We start from the raw sequence: 20,456 nt of genomic DNA, 5'->3' as shown, positions 1-20,456 counted from the left end.
TTAGAGAAAAAGTCCAAAAACTGAAAACAGATTTGTGTATCAGAACTTTGTTTTTTCTTCTTTCCTCTCCCATTAATCATCTCACCACCCCTCAGATTTATCTGCTGACCCTTTGGAGGGGCCCGACCCCTAGGTTGGGAACCACTGGACTAAACTAGCTAACTGTATATAAAGTAGTGTAAACTAGCTCCACCTCCAGCAGCTACAACAGTAACATGCTGCTCTAACACTGATGCTTCACTATTAATAATCTAATGATGTCATATATAATAATATATCAGTCAGAGGGACCAAACCACTACTTTTACTGCAATACTTTAACTACATCAAGCTCATAATACTTATGTACTTTTACTGTAATACTTTAACTACATCAAGCTCATAATACTTATGTACTTTTACTGTAGTAGGATTTTTCATGCAGAACTTTAACTTGTAAAGGAGTATTTCTACATTGTTGTGTTGGTACTTTTACTGAAGTAAAGGTTCTGAGTGTTTCTTCCATCACTGACATTTACTTCTGGTTTCCTCTGAGCTGCTGTAAACATACAGAATGCTAATTGCGTTGTTGAACCGCCCAGAAGGATTGAACATCTCTGCAGGAGGTCTTTGTTTAGTGAAAAGTTTAAATCAGCCTAATTCTCCCTAACTTCTCCTTGGTTTGAGAGTAAAAACACCCAAAAAGAGAAAGTGAGGAGACAGAAACATGACAAGGCAAAGCTGCTGTTCTGCTTCCTGTGCAACATCTTTAATAAAGGAAATATTGAGATTCTGTTGAAAGTAAATCCCTGATGTCGTGTTTTTGAGCCAAAGTCAGACAGAAGTTTTTGCTCATCCAGAGTGAAGTTGGCTCTCGCATCAAAGTATAAAACAGAATCTGCTCAACAGGATTTTTTGGGCATTTTGATTCCCGGTCGTAGCAGTAAATGATTTTAATGACTCAGTTTTTCCTTCGCTGTTTACGACTGGTTCATTTCTCTCCAGTTCCTCCTTAAACTTTATTTCCACTCGTCCAGGATGTTTCTGAACAACTAACACATTTATAAATATTCTTTAATTTAAACCTTCCTGTTCTGCACGCGACGCACTACGTCCAAACGTTGGACAATGTTCATTAAATCTTTAAAAACTTTGGCAACTGAGTTACTGAACTATTTTTGAGTACTTGGAAAAATGTACCTTTTAGCTGAAATGCTTTAAATCCTCCTGTATTGCAGTGGAGGAAGTACTCAGATCCTTTACTTCAGTAAAACTACCAGTACAACAATATAAAAATACTCCATTATAAGTATTATGAGCTTGATGTAGTTAAAGTATTGCAGTAAAAGTACATAAGTATTATGAGCTTGATGTAGTTAAAGTATTGCAGTAAAAGTAGTGGTTTGGTCCCTCTGACTGATATATTATTATATATGACATCATTAGATTATTAATAGTGAAGCATCAGTGTTAGAGCAGCATGTTACTGTTGTAGCTGCTGGAGGTGGAGCTAGTTTACACTACTTTATATACAGTTAGCTAGTTTAGTACAGTGGTTCCCAACCTAGGGGTCGAGGCCCCTCCACAGGGTCAGCAGATAAATCTGAGGGGTGGTGAGATGATTAATGGGAGAGGAAAGAAGAAAAAACAAAGTTCTGATACACAAATCGGATCATTTGAACATTTATTGAAATGAAAGCATGTGAGAAGTTTAGAGGGAAAAATCACTATTTGGTGGAGCTGTTAACAACTCATAGACATGTGAAATGTGACCCCGACTACACACTGCTTTTTGTAAGACGTCAAAAGACAAAAAGGTTGGAAACCACTGGTTTCATCTTTAACAATGTGTTGTATTTTAAAAGCTTGTTATATTATCCATTGTGTCAAATCTTCATCTGAAAAGTAACTAAAGCTGTTAAATAAATGTAGTGGAGTAGAAAGTACAATATTTCCCTCTGAAATGTAGAAAGTAGCATCACATGGAAATACTCAAGTAAAGTACAAATACCTCAAAATATTGCTTAAGTACAGTACTTGCATTTGGTTTTACTGGAGATGGAAGTCGGGCAGAAACACAATAATATTGATAAAAACTGATTCTTATGTTTTGTTTCTCCTCTACTCAACATGAAGTCATAGAAAATCAAGCTGCGTTCATGCAAACTGCTGTTTTATTCATTTCGATTTGCAGAATTCAGGAGGTTTCATATCTGAGCTAAAGTCAGCGCAGGAACCCGGAGTTCTGCTCTCGAGGACTCTGAGAGCAGAGCTGAGAGTTCCTGACGTCTTCAAACGTCTCGTTGTGTCTGATCAACAGTTCAAATCCTAAATACAAACAGCTTTCTATCATGTATGACACAGAAAAGCATCAAATCTTCACATTTCAGAAGCTGAAACCGCTAAATATTTTTGCAATTAGCTTAAAAAAATTGACTAAAACCTGTCGTTTCCTGTCGGGGCCACAAAGAAGAACCACAAAAAGAGGAAAAGTCTCCACATTCTGTACTTCACTGCAGGTTTTCAGCTTTATTCACATTTATATTTATATTTATGTAAAAACAACTCCAGCAACAACACGAGTTCTCAACCAAAACTGGAGTTTAGCGTCTACTGACAGAGCTCGTTAACAGCAGCTGAGACCAACGGCTGAACACCCCAAAAAAAACACACACATGACAACCATCAACATGCACATTTTACATGTTTCCTGCACGTCCCGCCATACTGAAGCTGCCTTCACATGCTGCCTGATCTTAGTAGGACTTTTCACGTCAAGTAGAAACTGTAGAGAAAATGTTCCTCATTGAGTTTTTGGAAAAGTAGGAACCCAAAACCCTCTAAATATGGTGGAAAACTCAGGTTTTGTGTCAGTAATTCAGGCGTTTTCTTGCTCATTAACCTGTTTTTATGTTCTCTTCTCTGTTGTCATATTAATCTGAATATGATAGATTTGTACTTTACGTTTAAGAGCATGTTGGAGATATATTACAATATATTTGGTTTTGCATATTTTAAACACATTAATATATCTTTTAGCAGAACTCTTTTGGTAGGACGGGACTTGAATGCAACACTGCTGTTGGATTTTTTTTTTCCAGCAGAGACACAACATCAAAGTCTACCGTCTGATCTAATGCTGCCTTCAAGTGACCTCATGTTCAGTCTGTCAAACACATTCGTGCTGTTGCTGCGCTCGTGTTTCTCATGAAAAGAGTCAGAAGTTGTGTGAAGAATGAAAAGCAGAGCTGGTTTAAACCGTATGAAGTGTGGACAGTGCCATAAAAAAAAAAAGGAACCTGAAGGAGACAGTTATGTGACATTAGTTCTCATGTACATGTCCGTTTTTAAATAGAATTCCTGGTGTTAGAGATGTCGATCTGTGCATATTCATGAATATTCAGTCCTCTGTGCAGACTACAAAGGAGCTTTTCCAACATGGCGTCCAGAGACTACGTCTAAATCAAGCCGGTTAAACTCTAAAATACACATGGACGGAGGTATTTGCACAATCGAGCTGAAACTCCTGCTGTGGACGCATGTTTTTGCACAAAAACAGCATTTTAAGAGTTTATCCAACTTAATGTAGACGTAGTCTAAAATAAACCAGATTAAAAACCATCCTTTATTTACTGTGTTTTGCTCAGTTTCTCTCATTTACAGCAGCCTTCAGTGCAACATCTCACTGCTTATATGAGAGGACATGAAGACTCGGAGAGTTCTGACGCTGATCTCTGATTCGCTGAGCTCTAATCTCAGTCACACCGGGCGCCATTTTCAGCTTTTGGTTAAAATGACAAACGTGTCGGGCTGCAGCTCATATCAGCCGTCACTAATTAACCTTCAAATGAAACTCGTCTGTTGTCGGTTCGTGTGTCTGTAACTCGACCAAAGATCTGTAACACAACCGTACAATCAGTGTTTCTGAGTCTCCAGTTCAACTGATCAGATCAATAAACTAAGCTGATCATAGTTTCAACCTTCAGTATTTGGATCAAGAAGCTCCTGAAGAATAAAGTTTATCAGATTTAGTAGCTAAAGCTGTTTATTCAGTGTGTCAGATACATGTTTAATTAATTGCCTGATATTAAAGGACTCATACTGGGGGCATAAAAATTGATCGGGACGTCTTTACTTATCAGACGTCATCACTGTTTGATGTTCCTTCTCTGCAGCTGCTCGTAACGTAACATCAGCTGAACAGGAAGAAAAAAGAAAACCTCCCATTATTCTGACTCAGGAGCTTTTGTGCATCGTTCCAAGCTGGTTACTCCGACTGTCTCACCGTTTAAAAAGCTTAAATTAGTGATTTATCTTGTGTTACATGTTTCCAGCAGATCAAACGGTGTATAAAGCTCGTTTTAAATGAGCTGCATCGAATCTATTAAGTGTTATTTCAATGTAACCATCAGTCTGTTGGAGGAAGTGAGATGAACAAATCCTAAATATTAACGGATCTGAATTACAAGTCGGAGTCTGACGTTGAACGCTTATTTACCACTCGGCTGCTCGTAATTACTGTCTGAATAAAGTGACATGAACACAACATCAGTTATGTACAAAAGGTCGACTCCTTCTTCTTCTACTTCTTCTTCTCCTGTCAGTAATTCTTAGTTTGGCTCCATTTAAACTTCAACGCTACAAAATGCACAAGGAACATTTCTCTCACAACTTATAATACGAGTCACAGAGTCCGTTTGAAGGCAGCATTAGTGTTAAACTTTACAGACTGAAGTTAACGTCACCTGCTCACAACGGGACGGCATCATGTGACTCTGACGCCGCCCGAATGCATCTGCAGGTTTCTGTAAAATCTGATCTGCGAGGGTGAAACTGGGATTGGATCTTTTTTAATTTTTTTTTTTTTATTGAGCTCTCTTCTTCTTCTCCTCTCTCCACCGTTTGCTCAGCTGCCGTTCAAGTCTTCGGTGTGGCGCCTCTCCACGCCGCCGCCGTTCACTCTGACAGTCTCATATATTTATTCAATGAACTCTTAAGAATACTACTATTTGTTTTGTTTTTATTGTTATAAACAATATTCATTATTGAACATGGTCTCTTTCGGGCCGTCAGCGCCGGTCTGAGACACACAGAGGAACAGGAAATAAAAGAAACATTCTGCAGGTGAGGTGCAGGACAGAGCAGCGCTGGTCTCAGGTCAGATCCTGCGAGCGGCCGAGCCGACCAGAGCTGGAGTGGCGATAGCAGCGCTGGTCTCGGATCAGCCTCCGACCGCCAACAACAAGAGTTTTCACCTGACCTGGATCCCCTTTCTCTTGGTTTTTTTTTTTAAACCAATCAGCAGCTTGATTCGCATCAGGTGACACCAAGATGACCAAGGGAGGGGGCCGCCGACACCCCGCCTCCAAAAAACCAGGAAGTGCCTCTATCATTGGTGCAGAGGCCAGCCAATGTCTTTGCTCTGTTCCAGCACCGCAGACCCGCCCACTGAGACATGATTGGTTGTTTGTGGCGGCGGAGACCGCTCAGCTACAGTACGCAGGTCTCCCCCCCGCCCTCCCCCCCTTTCTCCTCTGGCCCCTCCCCTCTGCGCCGACAGGCAGCCGGGCTGCGATTGGTGGACGTGTGAGAGGGGGGCGGGGCTCACTGCTGCTTGGAGCGCCAGAACCGCGAGGCGATGGAGCCGAGAGAGAGTCCTTGTTTCTTCTGCTGCGAGAGCTCGGCCAGACGCTGCTCCTCCTCCTGACGGACACACGGAGGAATAACATCAAAAACAAAGAAAGTAGAGACAGACGGTCGTGAGGTGCGTTTGATTTCTCCTCCTCCTCCTCCTCTTACCTTCGCAAGCTGAGCCTGTCTGCGCTTGAAGGCGTCGATGGGGTCGTCCTCCAGAGCGTAGTTCTCCAACACCGAGCGCACGTCGTCCACGCCGCTCAGAGCGATGGCTGACAGAAGAAGAAGAGAGGAGGTGAAGCAGCCGCAGATACAAAACTCAAACTCGTTTATTCTTTGACTTTCTGACAGAGAAATGTTCAGATGGATGTCAGTCTAGTGTGTGAAGTCAGGACACGGTTAGCGTAGCTTAGCATAAAGACTGGAAGCGGAGGGTAACAGTTAGCTTAGCTCACACCTATCAACACTAAAACTCACTGATTAACAAGCTGCATCTGGTTTATTTAATCTGTAAACAAACTGATATGTAAGAACAACAGTTTGTGGTTTTAGGGCTGGAACTATTTCTTACTGGTGTATCCATCCACCCAGTGCTTCTCTGCACAGCCTCGCCTTCACACAATACATAATAACACAAACAACACTGTATAAGTTATATTAAAGTTAAGCAGGGATAACATTATGATATTCAGTGTATTTTACGATGAAATTCAGTAACTTTGGTCTAATTGACACATCAAATGGTAAATATAACTGTGGAAAAAACAGCAGAATTTAAACTTTAGACTAATGGAATAACAAATTTCATTTTGTTGTATGAAAGATGCTAAAATCTGTGTTTGCAGGTCTGTAGAAAACCTCTCAGGAACATTTGTGCTGTGGTGGAAAAGCAGCATTTTGAAATATGTTGAAACAGTTGCTTATTTGCACATCCAGCAGTTACGGAACAACATTATCATTCATTTGGAGTCGTGTTTCTGTCCACTATTCACTCTCTTTTAGCTCTGTTTTTACTCTCCACCAACTCCTGAGGGGAATATCTGGCTCTTTAGCTGCTAAATGCTCCACTATGTTCACCAGCTAGTCTACAGCTAACTGTGTCTGTTTGGTGCTGAGCAGGTAGTGTACAGTGACTTTTTACAGCTTTTTCTCTGAAAACGACGCTATGAGACGCTGAAAAGAGTCACTGTAGGTTCATCATTACGAGCCACGACCAACACATTACACACTGACACATCAGACTGTTATAAAAATATAGATTATAGCTAAAGAGCAGATGGAAAGGATCGGCGTCTCACTCTTGAGGAAGTTGGCGAGGTCGTAGAGCGTTCGGTCCTCCGAGTTGCCGTCCCATTTCTTCAGAGCCATGCCGTTGAAGGGCTGCAGGCTGAACGCCTCCCGCTTACAGTCCACCACGATCACCTTACTGGTGTCCCGGTTCAGACACGACACGTCCTGAAACAGAAGAGACGGACACACGGGTTGAGGTGTGTTAAGAGAAACTCGATCCAGACGACGATGGAAACGTTTCACATCTCTGATGGTAAACACCAGAAATCAAAACCCTTTTAACCTCTTAAAAACGGTTAAATTTTACACCAAATCTGTGTAACAAATGGTATCAACCCAAAAACAACATCTCATGAGACATAACTGAGCCTAGGAATGATCATTATATACTTCTATCATAATGTTCTAAGCCCTTATACACTCTAAACTTGCAAAATTTGAATAGACGCCTAACAAAAACATGTTTATTACAGATTTATGACTAGAAAAAAGTGACACAGTGCTGAGCTGCATCAGCTTTCAGATGATGTATCACCACTTCTATGTGACACATACTGTCTCCCCCTAAAGATCACATGTCCCCCCCCATAAAAAAACAGACAAAAATGGGTCTATGGTAGAAGGAGGAGGAGGAGGAGGAGGAAGAGGTTAAGGACTAATCAAATGAGGAACTTTATTATCTTAATGATCCTTAATATTCACAGAGATTAAAACCCACAAAACACACTTTCTCTGGTGGCTCCAGCTGGTGTGTGTGTGTGTGTGAGACAGATGGAGAGGGACGCTGCTCCTTGTCTCCATCACCAGGCTCATCTGGTGCCCAGCCGCCCCCCCCCCCCTCCCCTGTGTGTGAATAACAGGCATCTGTCTTACTGTGTGTGTGTGTTGAGTAAACTTAAGTGTCTGCACACACAATAATGATATTTACATTCATCCTTATTCTCACTGTAAATGGTTTGATGGCTTTAAATATGTGCCAAAAATGCAACAAAATTTATATCCATGTTTCTATTGGAGATAATTAGTAATGTAGTATATATTTAGCTTATTTGAATTACTTATTGCTCCTCATTTTTGTCGTTTATTGCTTGTTGAAGAGCTTCTTACTCTCTTGTGTAATGACAAAAAAAGAAAAATGAATCTGCAACTATTTTGAACATTGATTTAATATGTTTTGAGTCATTTTTTAAAAATAAAAAGGTCCAAATTCTCTGATTCCAGCTTCTTAAATGTGAGTATTTTCTGGTTTATTTAGTCCTTTATGACAGTAAACTGAATATCTTTGACATTTTAAGATGCATCTTTGGCTTCGATCGACACTTTTTAAGACCAAACAATTTATCGATTAATTGAGAAAATACACGACAGATTAATTGACAATGAAAATGATTAGTTGCAGCTCTGGTTCAAACATGAATACAACTAAAAGAGAGTTCGTCCCTGGCTGGTAGGTTAACTCTTCTTACTCACACTGAGTTCCATCAATGAAAGGTCGCGCCCTGACAACTTCCACACCGCCACACTTCTCTCTGTCTGTCTTTGTATGAAAATGCCACACACACACGTCAAATCTGCTCTGTGATGTTATTGGCAGGAGCCATCTGTGGCTGCTGCTGCTGCTGCTGTCTCTGTTTTGGGAGATTAGAAACAGAAATGACATCTACTGCTGTGAGGAACATCTACTGCTGTGAAGAGCAGACGCTGCTGCTGCTGCTGCTGCTGCTGCCGTCAACGTCCAGCAGAGGAAACCAGTCACACACACGCGTCACGCCGTGTCACTGCAGCTGTTCGCACTGCAGATCAAAATATGAACAAATATGATTTTATTTGCTCCTTTGTGACGGTTTCTGATCACTGAACAGCAAAAAACTTTCATTCCTATCTGGAACATAATTAAATGTACAAAACAATTACTTGGGGCAATTTGAAACACCATAATAAGTGAGTTTATACTGTGCAGAAATACATCCAGCAGCTCACTGCAGCTGCTGCTTGTTGGTTCGTTACTTCCTGCAATATTTAAAACTGATCCACTGTCAAAACAACACCAGAAATGACTTGTTGTCTTGTTTTGTTGGTGTGTTTTTAAATCGCTGTCAGCGCTAACCTCGGAGACAAACACCCTGCGTTTGTTGTGTTGGTTTTAGCTTAATGTAGCTCTAAACTCCTTTACAGAGAGATAATTACTTTGCTGATTGTTTCCAAACAGCACATTTCCAGCTCTATATTTATATTCTGGGGCTCTACTGGAATATCTTTGCATGATTTCCAGTTAAAAACTCTTTATTTATCTTCTACTGGTCCTTTATGCAGCCCCTCAGTTCAGCCTCTGTCTGAAACAGGCTGTTTTAGCTCCTGTCTCTTTAAGCCCCGCCCTCCTGATGAGCCCACTCTGTTCTGATTGGTCAGCTTCAGGAAGCTTCCTCCGGCTCCGGAGGCTACGTAAACAAACTATAATAGCAGGATTTCACTTCTTTTTCTCCTTCTTTACTGCAAATGTCAACTTCTCAAATCCATCCGTACATGTTGGAGCTGAACAACACATGGAAACGCCTTAGCAACCAGCCAATCTGTTGTCATTACGAGGAGGAAGTAGAGATAACTTTGCAAACGAGGCGTTCAGGGCAGGTTGAAGCCCTGACTTTTGACTTGCAGGCAGCATTTCTACATACGTTCACCTCGAGTTTTGGAACTTTGACCATGTTTAACATCCAACATCAGAACAGGATATAAATAACAAAAAGCAGAATATGTCTCCTTTAAAACCGTTAGAAATCACCATTTTTAAAACCCTGTTAAATGAAGTTATGCTGCAGCCAAGACGGTGAGATTAATATATGTCATATATAATATATGATAATAATATGTTTTCTGATAGTTTTTCAGGTGCAGAGAAATCTTAAAATTGAAAATATACACTTATTAAAGCAGAGCTGCAACTAATGATTGTTTTCAGTATTTATTCATCTGTCCGTTATTTTCTCAATGAATCAATTAGTCTATGAAATGTTAAATAACAGTGAAATTTCCATGGAGGCTGCAGTGAAATCTTCCATTTGCTTGTTTTCTGACTAACGGAAATTCACTTCTGAAGTCACACGTGAGAAGCTGCAGGCAGAAAATGTTGACATGACATTTTTGCTTAAAAAATGACTCAAACGATCGATGATTCATTTTCTCTTAATCGACTGATGATTGCAAAGAAATACATTTATGAAAGACCTACATTTAATCAATGAATATACTTATTTTTTTATCAATCAGCACAATAACAGCAGCCTGGAAAAGTAAATGAGAGCAGGCCTATTTTGTTTTTACTTTTATGTCAGTTTGTGTCATGTTGTCTGTCATGTGTAAACTCGACAACAAGCTGACAACAACAAACACATGATGGAAAAACACAGAACTCTGCAGGGACAGCAGGCCAGAGTTAAAAAAAAAAAAAAAAACAACAACAACAAAGTTCGAAGGAAGACAGTTAATCCAACTGTTCTGTTTCTTATCCCGGCAACAGCCAACAAACAATAAGACGTCTGATCCATTTCAGGCCTGCAGCCGACGCTCAGATGCAGGGCAGCAAACAATAGCTGGATGTTGGTCTGTGGGGTTTGATGAGAGGGTGAAGGAAGGTCAATGCCGTGGCTTATGGAGGAATTATCATAAAACAACTAGTAGAAAACGCTCAATACGCTGCTGATCACACAGAATATTATTATACTTTTCTACTAAATCCAGATTATGCTCTATGGGCACATTTTTGAAGCTACAAAATTGATTAAGTATCTGGAGAAGGTATTTCTTAAGCTTAATATGGTTAATAGCAGTCACTGACTAAGGACTCACTACTAAACTCCTATAAGAAATATTATTCATGTCTCCACTCGGTTGCAGTAAAATCACCTGCAGAGCAGCTGCTGCAACTGAACTGATATAACAGCTACATGACTCATGTTTTAACTTGTTTTAATTTCTGTTGTTCATCATCTGTGATGTGAAAACATCTGATTTCTACATGAAAAACCACTTAAAAAGCTTGAGTTCTTGGTATAAGTTCGGTTATAAAAGAGAGAGTCTCTCCTGATTGGCTGCTGACAGCTGGAGAGTCGATCACACTGGACAGTAGAGGAGACGACGCTGCTTTTAACACGCAGTCGCTCGCTTCCGTCCTCCGTTTCCATCACGGTTATATATTTAGATCATTTAGAGACAAGAATGTGTAAAAGTTTACAGTTTGTCTTGCTGTGACGCTGCGTTACTTACTAAGGCAGCGATTCAACTGACTCAGCGGTTTATAAACTGATGTATCGTATACATGAAAAGTTTGTATAATAAACGAACATAAAACATTAATACTGAGCGATAATTCATATCTTTTATCAGTGGAAGCGTATTATAATGATATGATCATTTTATACATTTCTGTTGCCCAAATTTTAAAACAACAACAGACATGATTTTGTTTTGCACAGTTGAAAAGTATTTGCTGACTCGTATGAAACCGTCGGTTTATTCCAGTGTTTTATTCCTCAGAGCTGATGTGTGTCGACTCTTCAGAAAAGCAGCAATTTCGTCATCATCACTTCCAGGATTGGCACATTCTGCCTACTGTACTTTGACTCATTTCATGAGCCAAGGCATTGTTGTTAGACTTTGTCATCAGGTGACAATTAGATCCCCGTACTTTCTAAATTACCTCAACCGTTGACCTTATATGTGACATTTCTCTCTAACGGAAAATTCTTGTTAATTATTGTCAGAACATTCGCTGAATTATCGACGTACTCGACCGATTTGGCCAGATTAGATCCCTGAGCTCCACAAGTTCTCTTGAGCAAGAAGCAGAAATTACTCCAAATGTATGTTTATGCATGTTATGTTTTTTGTTGTTTTTTTATGAACACATGCTACATGCTACATGCTACATGCATGCACAGCTGCAGACGTCTAGTTTTCATTCGATAGTATTTGGATTAAAACGGTCGCTGGCAGAAAATGTGCATCCACAGCCATAAATAAAACAATATTTTTTAATAACTCCATGTGGTGTTTACCAACTTTCGCTTGACATCTGTAGCGTTTATAACTCTCCCTTAGCATATGGAGCATTAATAACTCTCTCTTAGCATCTGTTGCGTTCCTCTCTGTCTTGGCATTATGGAGATGAGATGATAAGTGTGTCTTCTCTCTGGGAAGTAGGTTAACCAGCTCCTTACAACCTCCAGACTGTCCTCCAATAAAACACGGGGAGAGATGACAGTTGGAGGGAGACAGAAGGAGGAGGTGGAGGTGGAGGAGGAGGAGGCGGGGGGGCGGGGGGAGTAGAAGAGACGGAGCGAACTCAACGAGAGAGACGAGGGAAGGAAGGCGGGTGAAAGGGAGGTGAGATAAGAGGGAAAGGAGAGAGAGAGAGAGAGAGAAGGAGGCATAAGGTTAATGAGGCCTGAGAGGGGAGGAGGAGGAGGGAGGAGGAGGGGATTAGGGAGGTCTATTGTGGCGAGGAAGAGGAGGAGACATCAATGGCAGCAGCAGAAGGCAGCTATGGAGCGCAGACGCAGGGGGTAACGCAGCTTCTCTAACAGCGTACAGGTGTTTTATCCACAAAAAAACATCAACTAGAACAAACTAAACGTCTTTAAACAACTTTAAAACAAAAAAATGATTCTTTTGTCACAAAACAAACTTTTCTGATCAGAAGTTTTTGTGTTTCCATCAGAGAAACCTTTAACACATGAATACTAAAGCAATAAACAACACAGAACTAAATAAATAATCATATAAATAAAAATATATATATTATAACCATGAAATTAAATATTTAATTGAATGTTAAAACTACCTTGACATTTTATCCTGCTTCTTTTCACAGATTTATTTCAATCATTTTTTATTTAATTCCAGCAGTTTATTATTTCAAACATTTTCTGACATGTTTTTATTTCATTTGTCTTGACTTTCTGATAAAAACGTTGTGATGAAATAAAACATTGAGAAAAATACTGTTGTAAAATAAAATCACCTGCGATAATAAATCATTATTACTGTGAAAAGCAGCAGGATGAAATAATATTTGTATTGGATTATTTCATATTATTTTATATATTTTGCCTGTAATATTTATATGATCAGGTCTATTTGTTTATTAAGGTAATATTAAACTCTACAGCGGAGAGTTGAAGATCTTCAGGTTTAATGTTTAGTTATTTATCAAGATTGAATTATTTCATAAGTTTTATATAGTCATTTAACTTTTTTCATTACTTTTTTTAAAAACTTTCTTTGTTGTAATTTATATTCACATTTTCTATAAATGTTTATATTTTTTATTATTTTCATACAATTTTCTCTTTTTTTTCCAATTTTCAAGTATTTTTCATGAGCTTCATCTCTATGACAGTGTTTGATTAGTTTTTAATTACGTTAACCTGACGTTACTTACCTGTTTAAGAACTGAGCCACACACACACACACACACACACACACACACACACACACACACAGGTCGTACCTTAACATGATGTCCTTCCATGTAGCGTGTTGCATCTCTAAACAGACGATACATGACGAAACCCTGAGGATCGATGCTGTCAATCAGAGGAAACGCCGTCTGGACGGACACGCACACACACACACGCACACACACACACACGCGCACACACACACACACACACACGCACACATGCATGCACGCACGCACGCACGCACGCACGCACGCACGCACACACACACACCACAGAGAGACAAAACAATAATTACCATCAGCCGTAAATACACTGTAAAATTAATTCATGTCAAGTTATTTTTAAAGCTAAATGTCAAACATTCTCTGTTTCCAGCTTCTAAATGATGATAATTTGCTTCTTTTCTGTGTTTTATATCTTTGTAAACTGAACATCTTTAGGTTTTGGACTGTTGGTCGGACAGAACGAGACGTCTGAAGACGTCAAACTGGCCTCTGGGATATTGTGACAGACATTTTATAGACCTGCTAATTATTCAAGAAAAGAAAATCTCTACAGAATAAGTAACAATTAAGATGTTAATCAGGTTTGGTCTTCAGACGAGCGTAAACGAGCCGACACACTTCACACACAAACAGAGCAGAGATGAGACTGATAACATCTGAAAGCAGCAGCAGGAGGCGGAGGAGTTTAAATCTGATCGCATGTCAACAGCAGGAATGAACCACTACTACTTAATACAGTTAAAATCATCTCAAAGATGAACCTCATCAGCCTGTTCATGTTTCATAAACTTCAACACTACTGCTTCTATACAGTGTCGGACCTTTACTGGTCCTTTAATAGCTGAATGTGACAGATAACAGTTCAGTGGGTTTGAGGGAACAAACTGTTTCTGCTGTCAACATTATGAGTTAATGTCGTCTGCATGTGATCACAGCTGCTGGAAAAGGGACATTAAATAAAATCCAACAGATTTAAGGCCTTTACACACTGGATGTGATTTTTATATTTTTTCCAACTGTTGTTTGTGTCATGAGGACTTTCACACAGAACGTGAATGTTATGCGGCGAAAAAGCGACGTGATTTTTTTCGGACCCAGGTCGATTTTTCTGACTTTTCACACAGCGAATAAAAGCATCAACCAATCAGAGAGTGTAATCTGCACAGACAGCTGTTCCTTGCGAAGGCCCACGTGGGGTGTTGAATATCCTGCTGTGTGTGTTTATGAACTTATTGACCGTATCTATATTGATTGATCAGCTGCAGGTCTGTCTGTGAGCCCTGCAGGCAGACAGGTAGGTTCACTCACTGTGAACACGAATCAATACATTGATGCATCATCACCGTGTATTTATAAACACAAACACTGTGGATTTCTTCCCGTGGAGCCGACATGCAAACTGTTTAGCTTCAGTAACTTCCTGCTGTCAGTCATCCTGGTGAAGGCGGCTGCTTCTTTGGACATGAGACGCTGAACGCAGGTCGGAGATCATCATCATCATCATCATCGTCATCACTGGAGGATGACGTCAACATCCTCCAGTGATGATGATCTTGTCCTTCTTCTCCTCACTCGACAAAAGAAGAGGAGAGAGTTATATCCGCTCGATCCACAACGGCTCCGACCTGCGTTCAGCGTCTCTGTCAACAGAAGCAGCCGCTGGACAAACCGCCTTCACCAGGCTGACTGACGGCAGAACGAGCCGTCGCAAATTCCTTCACAAATTCGTATCGCTGCCAGTGTGAATAGTTTTGATGTGAACTATTCGCAGGCGATTATTTCGCAATTTCGTGTCGTTTATTCGCGTCGCCCCCCAGTGTGTAAAGGCCTTTACAGTGGGACTAAGATTATCTTGCCCGTAAGATGTTTTAGGGGAAAAAGGTGGTTATGTGCAGAAAGAAAAGAGTCAAATCTGCTGGAATTTATCTTTCAGTGACTCTATAAACTTTGCTGAAAGCAGCTAAATACACAGACTGATCATCAATCAGTAACATGTTATTGAATGAATGAATGTGTGTGTGTGTGTTTGTGTGTGTGTGTGTGTGTGTGTGTGTGTGTGTGTGTGTGTGTGTGTTTCTTCGGGCAGTTTTCAGCTCCTGACAGTGAACCAGAGAGAAGCTGATAAAAACAACATTAACAACAGATCTGATCACATCGGCGTGACAGTGAAACCTCTGAGGGCTTATTTAGCGATAAACACAACTACATTATCTATCTATCTGTGTGTGTGTGTGTGTGTGTGTGTGTGTGTGTGTGTTTGTGTGTCTCACCATGCCGGTCTCTGCAGTGAAGATGACAATCTCATAGAGCGGTGCGAGCTGCTGGAACAGGTAGTCGATACCCGGACGTTTCTTAAACCGCCAACCTGTCGCCAACTGGAAACACACAAACCAGTCAGCAACTCACCATTAAAAACACACGACCAGATCAAACCACAGCGTGTGTGTGTGTGTGACTACCAGACACAGACTGAAAGTCCTTTTAAACACTCTTTTTTTTTTTAAAATAAAACAGCTGACATTCACACCAAAGCTAAAATAATTCAGTGTCATGTTCCAGAGAGCCGAAGTGAAACCAGAACTTCCAGTTTCTGTTCCAGAAGTAGGGAAAAGGTCATTAAAAATCTCATTAACGTGTGACTCTGCTAATAACAGAAGCTTCCTGTCATGTGACTCGCTTCGTATGTTTAGAGTTGTTGTTTATTCCATATCTATGTTTTTAACGGCCTTTAACGAGCATCGTGTCCTGGACGTTTGCGGGGAGTTTTATGGATGTGGACAAAACCACAGCATTTGCATTTTTTTTTTTTTTTTAATGGGAGCTGTAGGTTGTTTTTTTTTTATTTGCTCACGACGAAAATGTCGTTAAAATTTATGACAGCAGCTGCCGTCGTGGAGCCGAGCCGTCTGAGAATATAGACGGTAAAGTCCAGGAACGCTTCATCGTGTTCAGTTACAGAGGCTAGACAGGAAGTGACGTCATGGGGTGAGACACGTCGGACAGGCACATAACAGCGACCTCGAGTATCTTTAACGTACAAATCTAAACCTAAAATAATAAAACAAACCGCTGGATAATGAAACTAAAACTATGAGAACGTAGCATGAAGATGGAAAGAAGCTAATAGCTAAAGATGAGTTATATGATACTGCAGCTATTTATAATGAAGCTAAAGTAATGTGCGTTAATTTGAGAAGAAATGATAAAATCTTAAAAACCTTCAGAGGGAAAAAGAGCCACGTATCTTATGAGTGAGGCTGTTTAGAGCATCACCTACAGTAGAGACTAAAGAGATGACTTTATAATATTTTATAGACTATTCATGATATTTTATAGACTAAGTTACTGCTAGGAAGTCATATAATAACAGATAAAAAAATATTAATTATTAACTTGGCTTCACCGGTTGCACCTTTTATCAGCTTTCAGTCGTAACGTGAGTCTGAACGTTAGCGGGCGGAGGTCAAAGTTCAGGCTTAAAACCAGCGAGGACTTTTATCAAAGAGACAAACCTTTAATTGGATCTTTATTTCTATTTTCTTACAGCAACTGGTTTTCTGTTTTAGTTAATGTCGTTTTTTTTCCTACATCTGATTTTATTATTGCTGCCTTGTGTGAAGTACTTTGTAATCCGGCTTTTAAAAAGAGTTCTACATATTAGGATTATTGTTAATTTTAGGCCGTCCGCGTACTTTTGGCAAAGTTGTTTATATTACAGCTTTGAGTCCAAACCCGAGTTTAAAGTTCAGATTAATAAACACATATTAGTTCATAAACTACAAATCAATAACGAAATATTGTTGTTATAAAGATAAATAAGAAATAAGTTATTAATACTTGTCTAACACTGTGTGTGTGTGTCTGTGTGTATGCGTGAGTGTGTGTGACTGTGTGTATGCGTGTGTGTGTATGCGTGAGTGTGTGTGTGTATGCGTGTGTGTGTATGTGTGTATGCGTGTGTGTGTATGTGTGTATGCGTGTGTGTGTGTGTGTGTGTGTATGCGTGTGTGTGTATGTGTGTATGCGTGTGTGTGTGTGTATGTGTGTATGCGTGTGTTTGTGTGTGTGTGTGTGTGTGTGTGTGTGTGTGTGTATGCGTGTGTGTGTGTGTGTATGCGTGTGTGTGTGTGTGTGTGTGTGTGTGTATGCGTGTGAGTGTGTGTGTGTATGCCTGTGAGTGTGTGTGTGTATGCGTGTGTGTGTATGCGTGTGTGTGTGTAACTATAGCAGCAGAACAGCCATTATTTAGTCGCACTTAAATGATCAAAGGTCATGACCTTTTCCACTCAGGTCGACTCCTGTTTGCTGCTGCTCGAGTGTGTGTAGGTGTAGGTGTGTGTGTGTGCGCGTGTGCGTGTAGATGTGTGTATGCACATGCGTGTAGATGAGACAGATGTTTTTACACAGTGGAGACTTTTCTTTCGGTTACGTGTTCAGACTCTCAGGACTCGCTGATCATCTGCAGCTATAAAATGCAGGTGACAGTTACAGAGTGTGTGTGTGCGCGCGTGCATGTGTGCGTGTGTTTGTACAAGTTGTGGTGTGAGATAGATAATAGTGATGGATAAAAGCGTGTTTGTTGGTGTTCATCTGCTTTATAATAACAGGCGGCAGGTGTCGAATTACAGCTGCTGCACACCTGTCAGGTAGGCAGACAGACTGTGTGTGTGTGTGTGTGTGTGTGTGTGTGTGTTATGGGGTGGGAGGGGCTCTCAGCAGACAATAGCAGAAGTCGACAGGTGGTGGGACACACCTCCATCCTCCACCTGTGCCCAAATTCACCTCCACTCCTCCTTTCTTCCTTCCTTTCTTCAACTGTTTTCTTTTCACTTCCTTTTCTTACAAATATTTGATATATAAAGTTCGAGCTGCTTTTCTTTCTCTTGGTGTTTTTATTGTGTATTTCTTGAGCGGGAAGAAAGAAGATGAATAATTATTGGCATGTGAGGAGCAGACAGGAAAGACAAGGAAAAGAGAAGGGATGAAAGAGGAGAAAATGAAGGAGCAGAAGACCAGAGAAGGAGAAGAAGAGGAGGAGGACAGGAAGTCTAAGAGAGGAGAGGAGGGATAAACAGAAGAGAGTAAAAGGAGGAGGAGAGGAGGAGGAGAGGAGAAAGAGGGAGAAAAGCAGAATGGTAGAAGAGTAAAGGAGGATTACAGGACAAGAATATAATAATAAGGATGAAATCCATTTATCAAATCTCTTAGTTTAGCAGGTTTACCTTTCAACAAACTCCACCAGCTTTGCTTTATAGATAATAAACAGAACTGAATTAAATCAAATATAATAAAGGCTAAAATAACTACAACTCCCAAGATGTTTTATGGCAAAAACACAGAAGTTTTTAGAGGCAACGTACAAACATTAACAACCTGAAAATAAGATGAGCAGCAAAATATATAAAAAAGTTAATTAAATGTATCAGACACTGCAAATACTAAAGGTTCCGATTCACAGATGTGAACTGGCTGAAATGGCTCATGGGTAATGTAGTATTTAGACCCATCCGCCTAATGACAGTAAAAATAAAAAAATCTGCTTTCTGAGAATTTAAATTAAAATAATTCTGAAACAGGAGGCCGAAACATAAACTTCACTAACACTTCACAACTCTGTAGAAGAGCAGAGGAAGAAACCATAGAAGAAGAGGAGTAGACGAGAGAGTATAGAGCATGGATGTATAGAGAGAACTGGATACAGGAAGAGCGCCAGGCTTTGAAGCCAATTTGACATAGTGGCCAAACTGTGTAATTACAACGTCATGTGATGCACACTGGCCCAAAAAGACTTTTTCCCAGAGACAAGATACGTCTGTAAATCAGCAGATACATTTTTCTGAGCGTCACAACCTCCGCGAAATGACTCGTCTCACTATCAGAATTGAATCCGTTCGGTCCGATCACGTTTCAAAAGCCTCGAAGAGCCGCATGATTGAATTGTTTTATCCCCATTCAACTTAGCCGGAGGGCTAAACCGGAAGTAGCCGACTCTGTCAGTGAAAGTCACTAGTGCGCACGCTCTATGGGCCGCACGATGTGGAGGATCCGGGTACTTTCATACCAGGAAGTCGATTTTTTTTTTGGCTTCATGCGCCACGGAGCAACTTTCATAAGAATGAACGGGGCCCCGTATCCAGTTCTCTTTATACATCCATGGTACAGAGGAGGAATCCAGAGGAGATACTGAAGATCCTGATTCACAACTATGAAATGGCTGAAATGGCTTATGGGTAATGTAGTATTTAGATCAATCCGCCTAATGACTGATTTCTGAGAATCTAATTTAAAATAATTCAAACTGGAGGCCAAAACATAAACTTCAGGAATACAGAACGAGGTATCAGCACTTCACAGAGCAGAGGAAGAAACCATAGAAGAAGAGGAGTAGATGAGAGAGAGTATAGAGGAGGAATCCAGAGGAGTTTGGCTGTGGAGAGCGAGGAGACGTACCGACCACTCCGGGTGCAGCAGGACGTCGGTGAGCTCCAGCACCAGCGTGTAGGGAGGCTGGTAGTACGGCTCCTTCAGAGGGTCGGGCAGCAGCTTCGGGCTCGTCGGCTCGATGATCATCTGACACCAACGAAATCGTCAAAGAGTATTAGAAACCTTTTTCTTCACCCTAAAATAACCTTTATTATAGATAGAAACTTAAGCAAGAAGAAGAAAAGGACATCTCATTTCTCTGAAAAACATATACATATTTCCTCTTTTCCTGTGAGCGAAACGTGGATGCAGTTATGGGAACTGAGATGCCTTCAAAACTAAAAATACATCAAACATATTTCACACGTTCCAGAGATGAGGAAGTCAGCGAGTCTGAGAAAACTGGCTTCAAAAAAGAAAAACAACAACCAGCCCACACATCTCTCTCATATATATATATATTTAGGAGTGAATATTCTGATCTAACAGACAGTAGATATGATTTCCTGTCAACAGGAGACTGAATATATAACCGCTGTGAAGAGTGAAGAGCTCCTATCAAGATAAACCTTCATTAAGGACACCGGAGCTGCTGTTTATTCATGTCTGACGACTTCAGGGACGGAGCTGGAGGACAAAAAACCCCCCGAAACTATCATCTGAACCC

At 40.4% G+C, this 20,456-nt stretch overlaps 1 protein-coding gene across 3 annotated transcripts in view; it reads right to left on the bottom strand.

Moving 5' to 3' along the window:
• Positions 1-2,135: 2,135 nt before the first annotated feature.
• timm50 (translocase of inner mitochondrial membrane 50 homolog (S. cerevisiae)) overlaps positions 2,136-20,456 on the bottom strand; it is a 51,620-nt gene continuing 33,299 nt past the window's right edge. For 2 of the 3 annotated variants that reach the window (XM_042413570.1, XM_042413568.1), the window contains exons 6-11: positions 19,817-19,936; positions 15,637-15,741; positions 13,409-13,507; positions 6,912-7,068; positions 5,779-5,885; positions 2,136-5,682 (exon numbers count right to left, since the gene is read on the bottom strand). In XM_042413570.1, the coding sequence (XP_042269504.1) occupies positions 5,584-5,682; positions 5,779-5,885; positions 6,912-7,068; positions 13,409-13,507; positions 15,637-15,741; positions 19,817-19,936 (687 nt within the window). In that variant the 3' untranslated portion in view covers positions 2,136-5,583. Of the gene's footprint in view, positions 5,683-5,778; positions 5,886-6,911; positions 7,069-10,148; positions 10,503-13,408; positions 13,508-15,636; positions 15,742-19,816; positions 19,937-20,456 lie in introns of those variants that run through there. The other variant, XM_042413569.1, reaches the window with a different exon arrangement.

Source organism: Thunnus maccoyii, chromosome 6 (genome assembly GCF_910596095.1).
Source record: "Thunnus maccoyii chromosome 6, fThuMac1.1, whole genome shotgun sequence".
NCBI classification, from domain to species: Eukaryota; Metazoa; Chordata; class Actinopteri; order Scombriformes; family Scombridae; genus Thunnus; species Thunnus maccoyii.
This window is presented reverse-complemented; position numbering and strand designations above follow the sequence as displayed.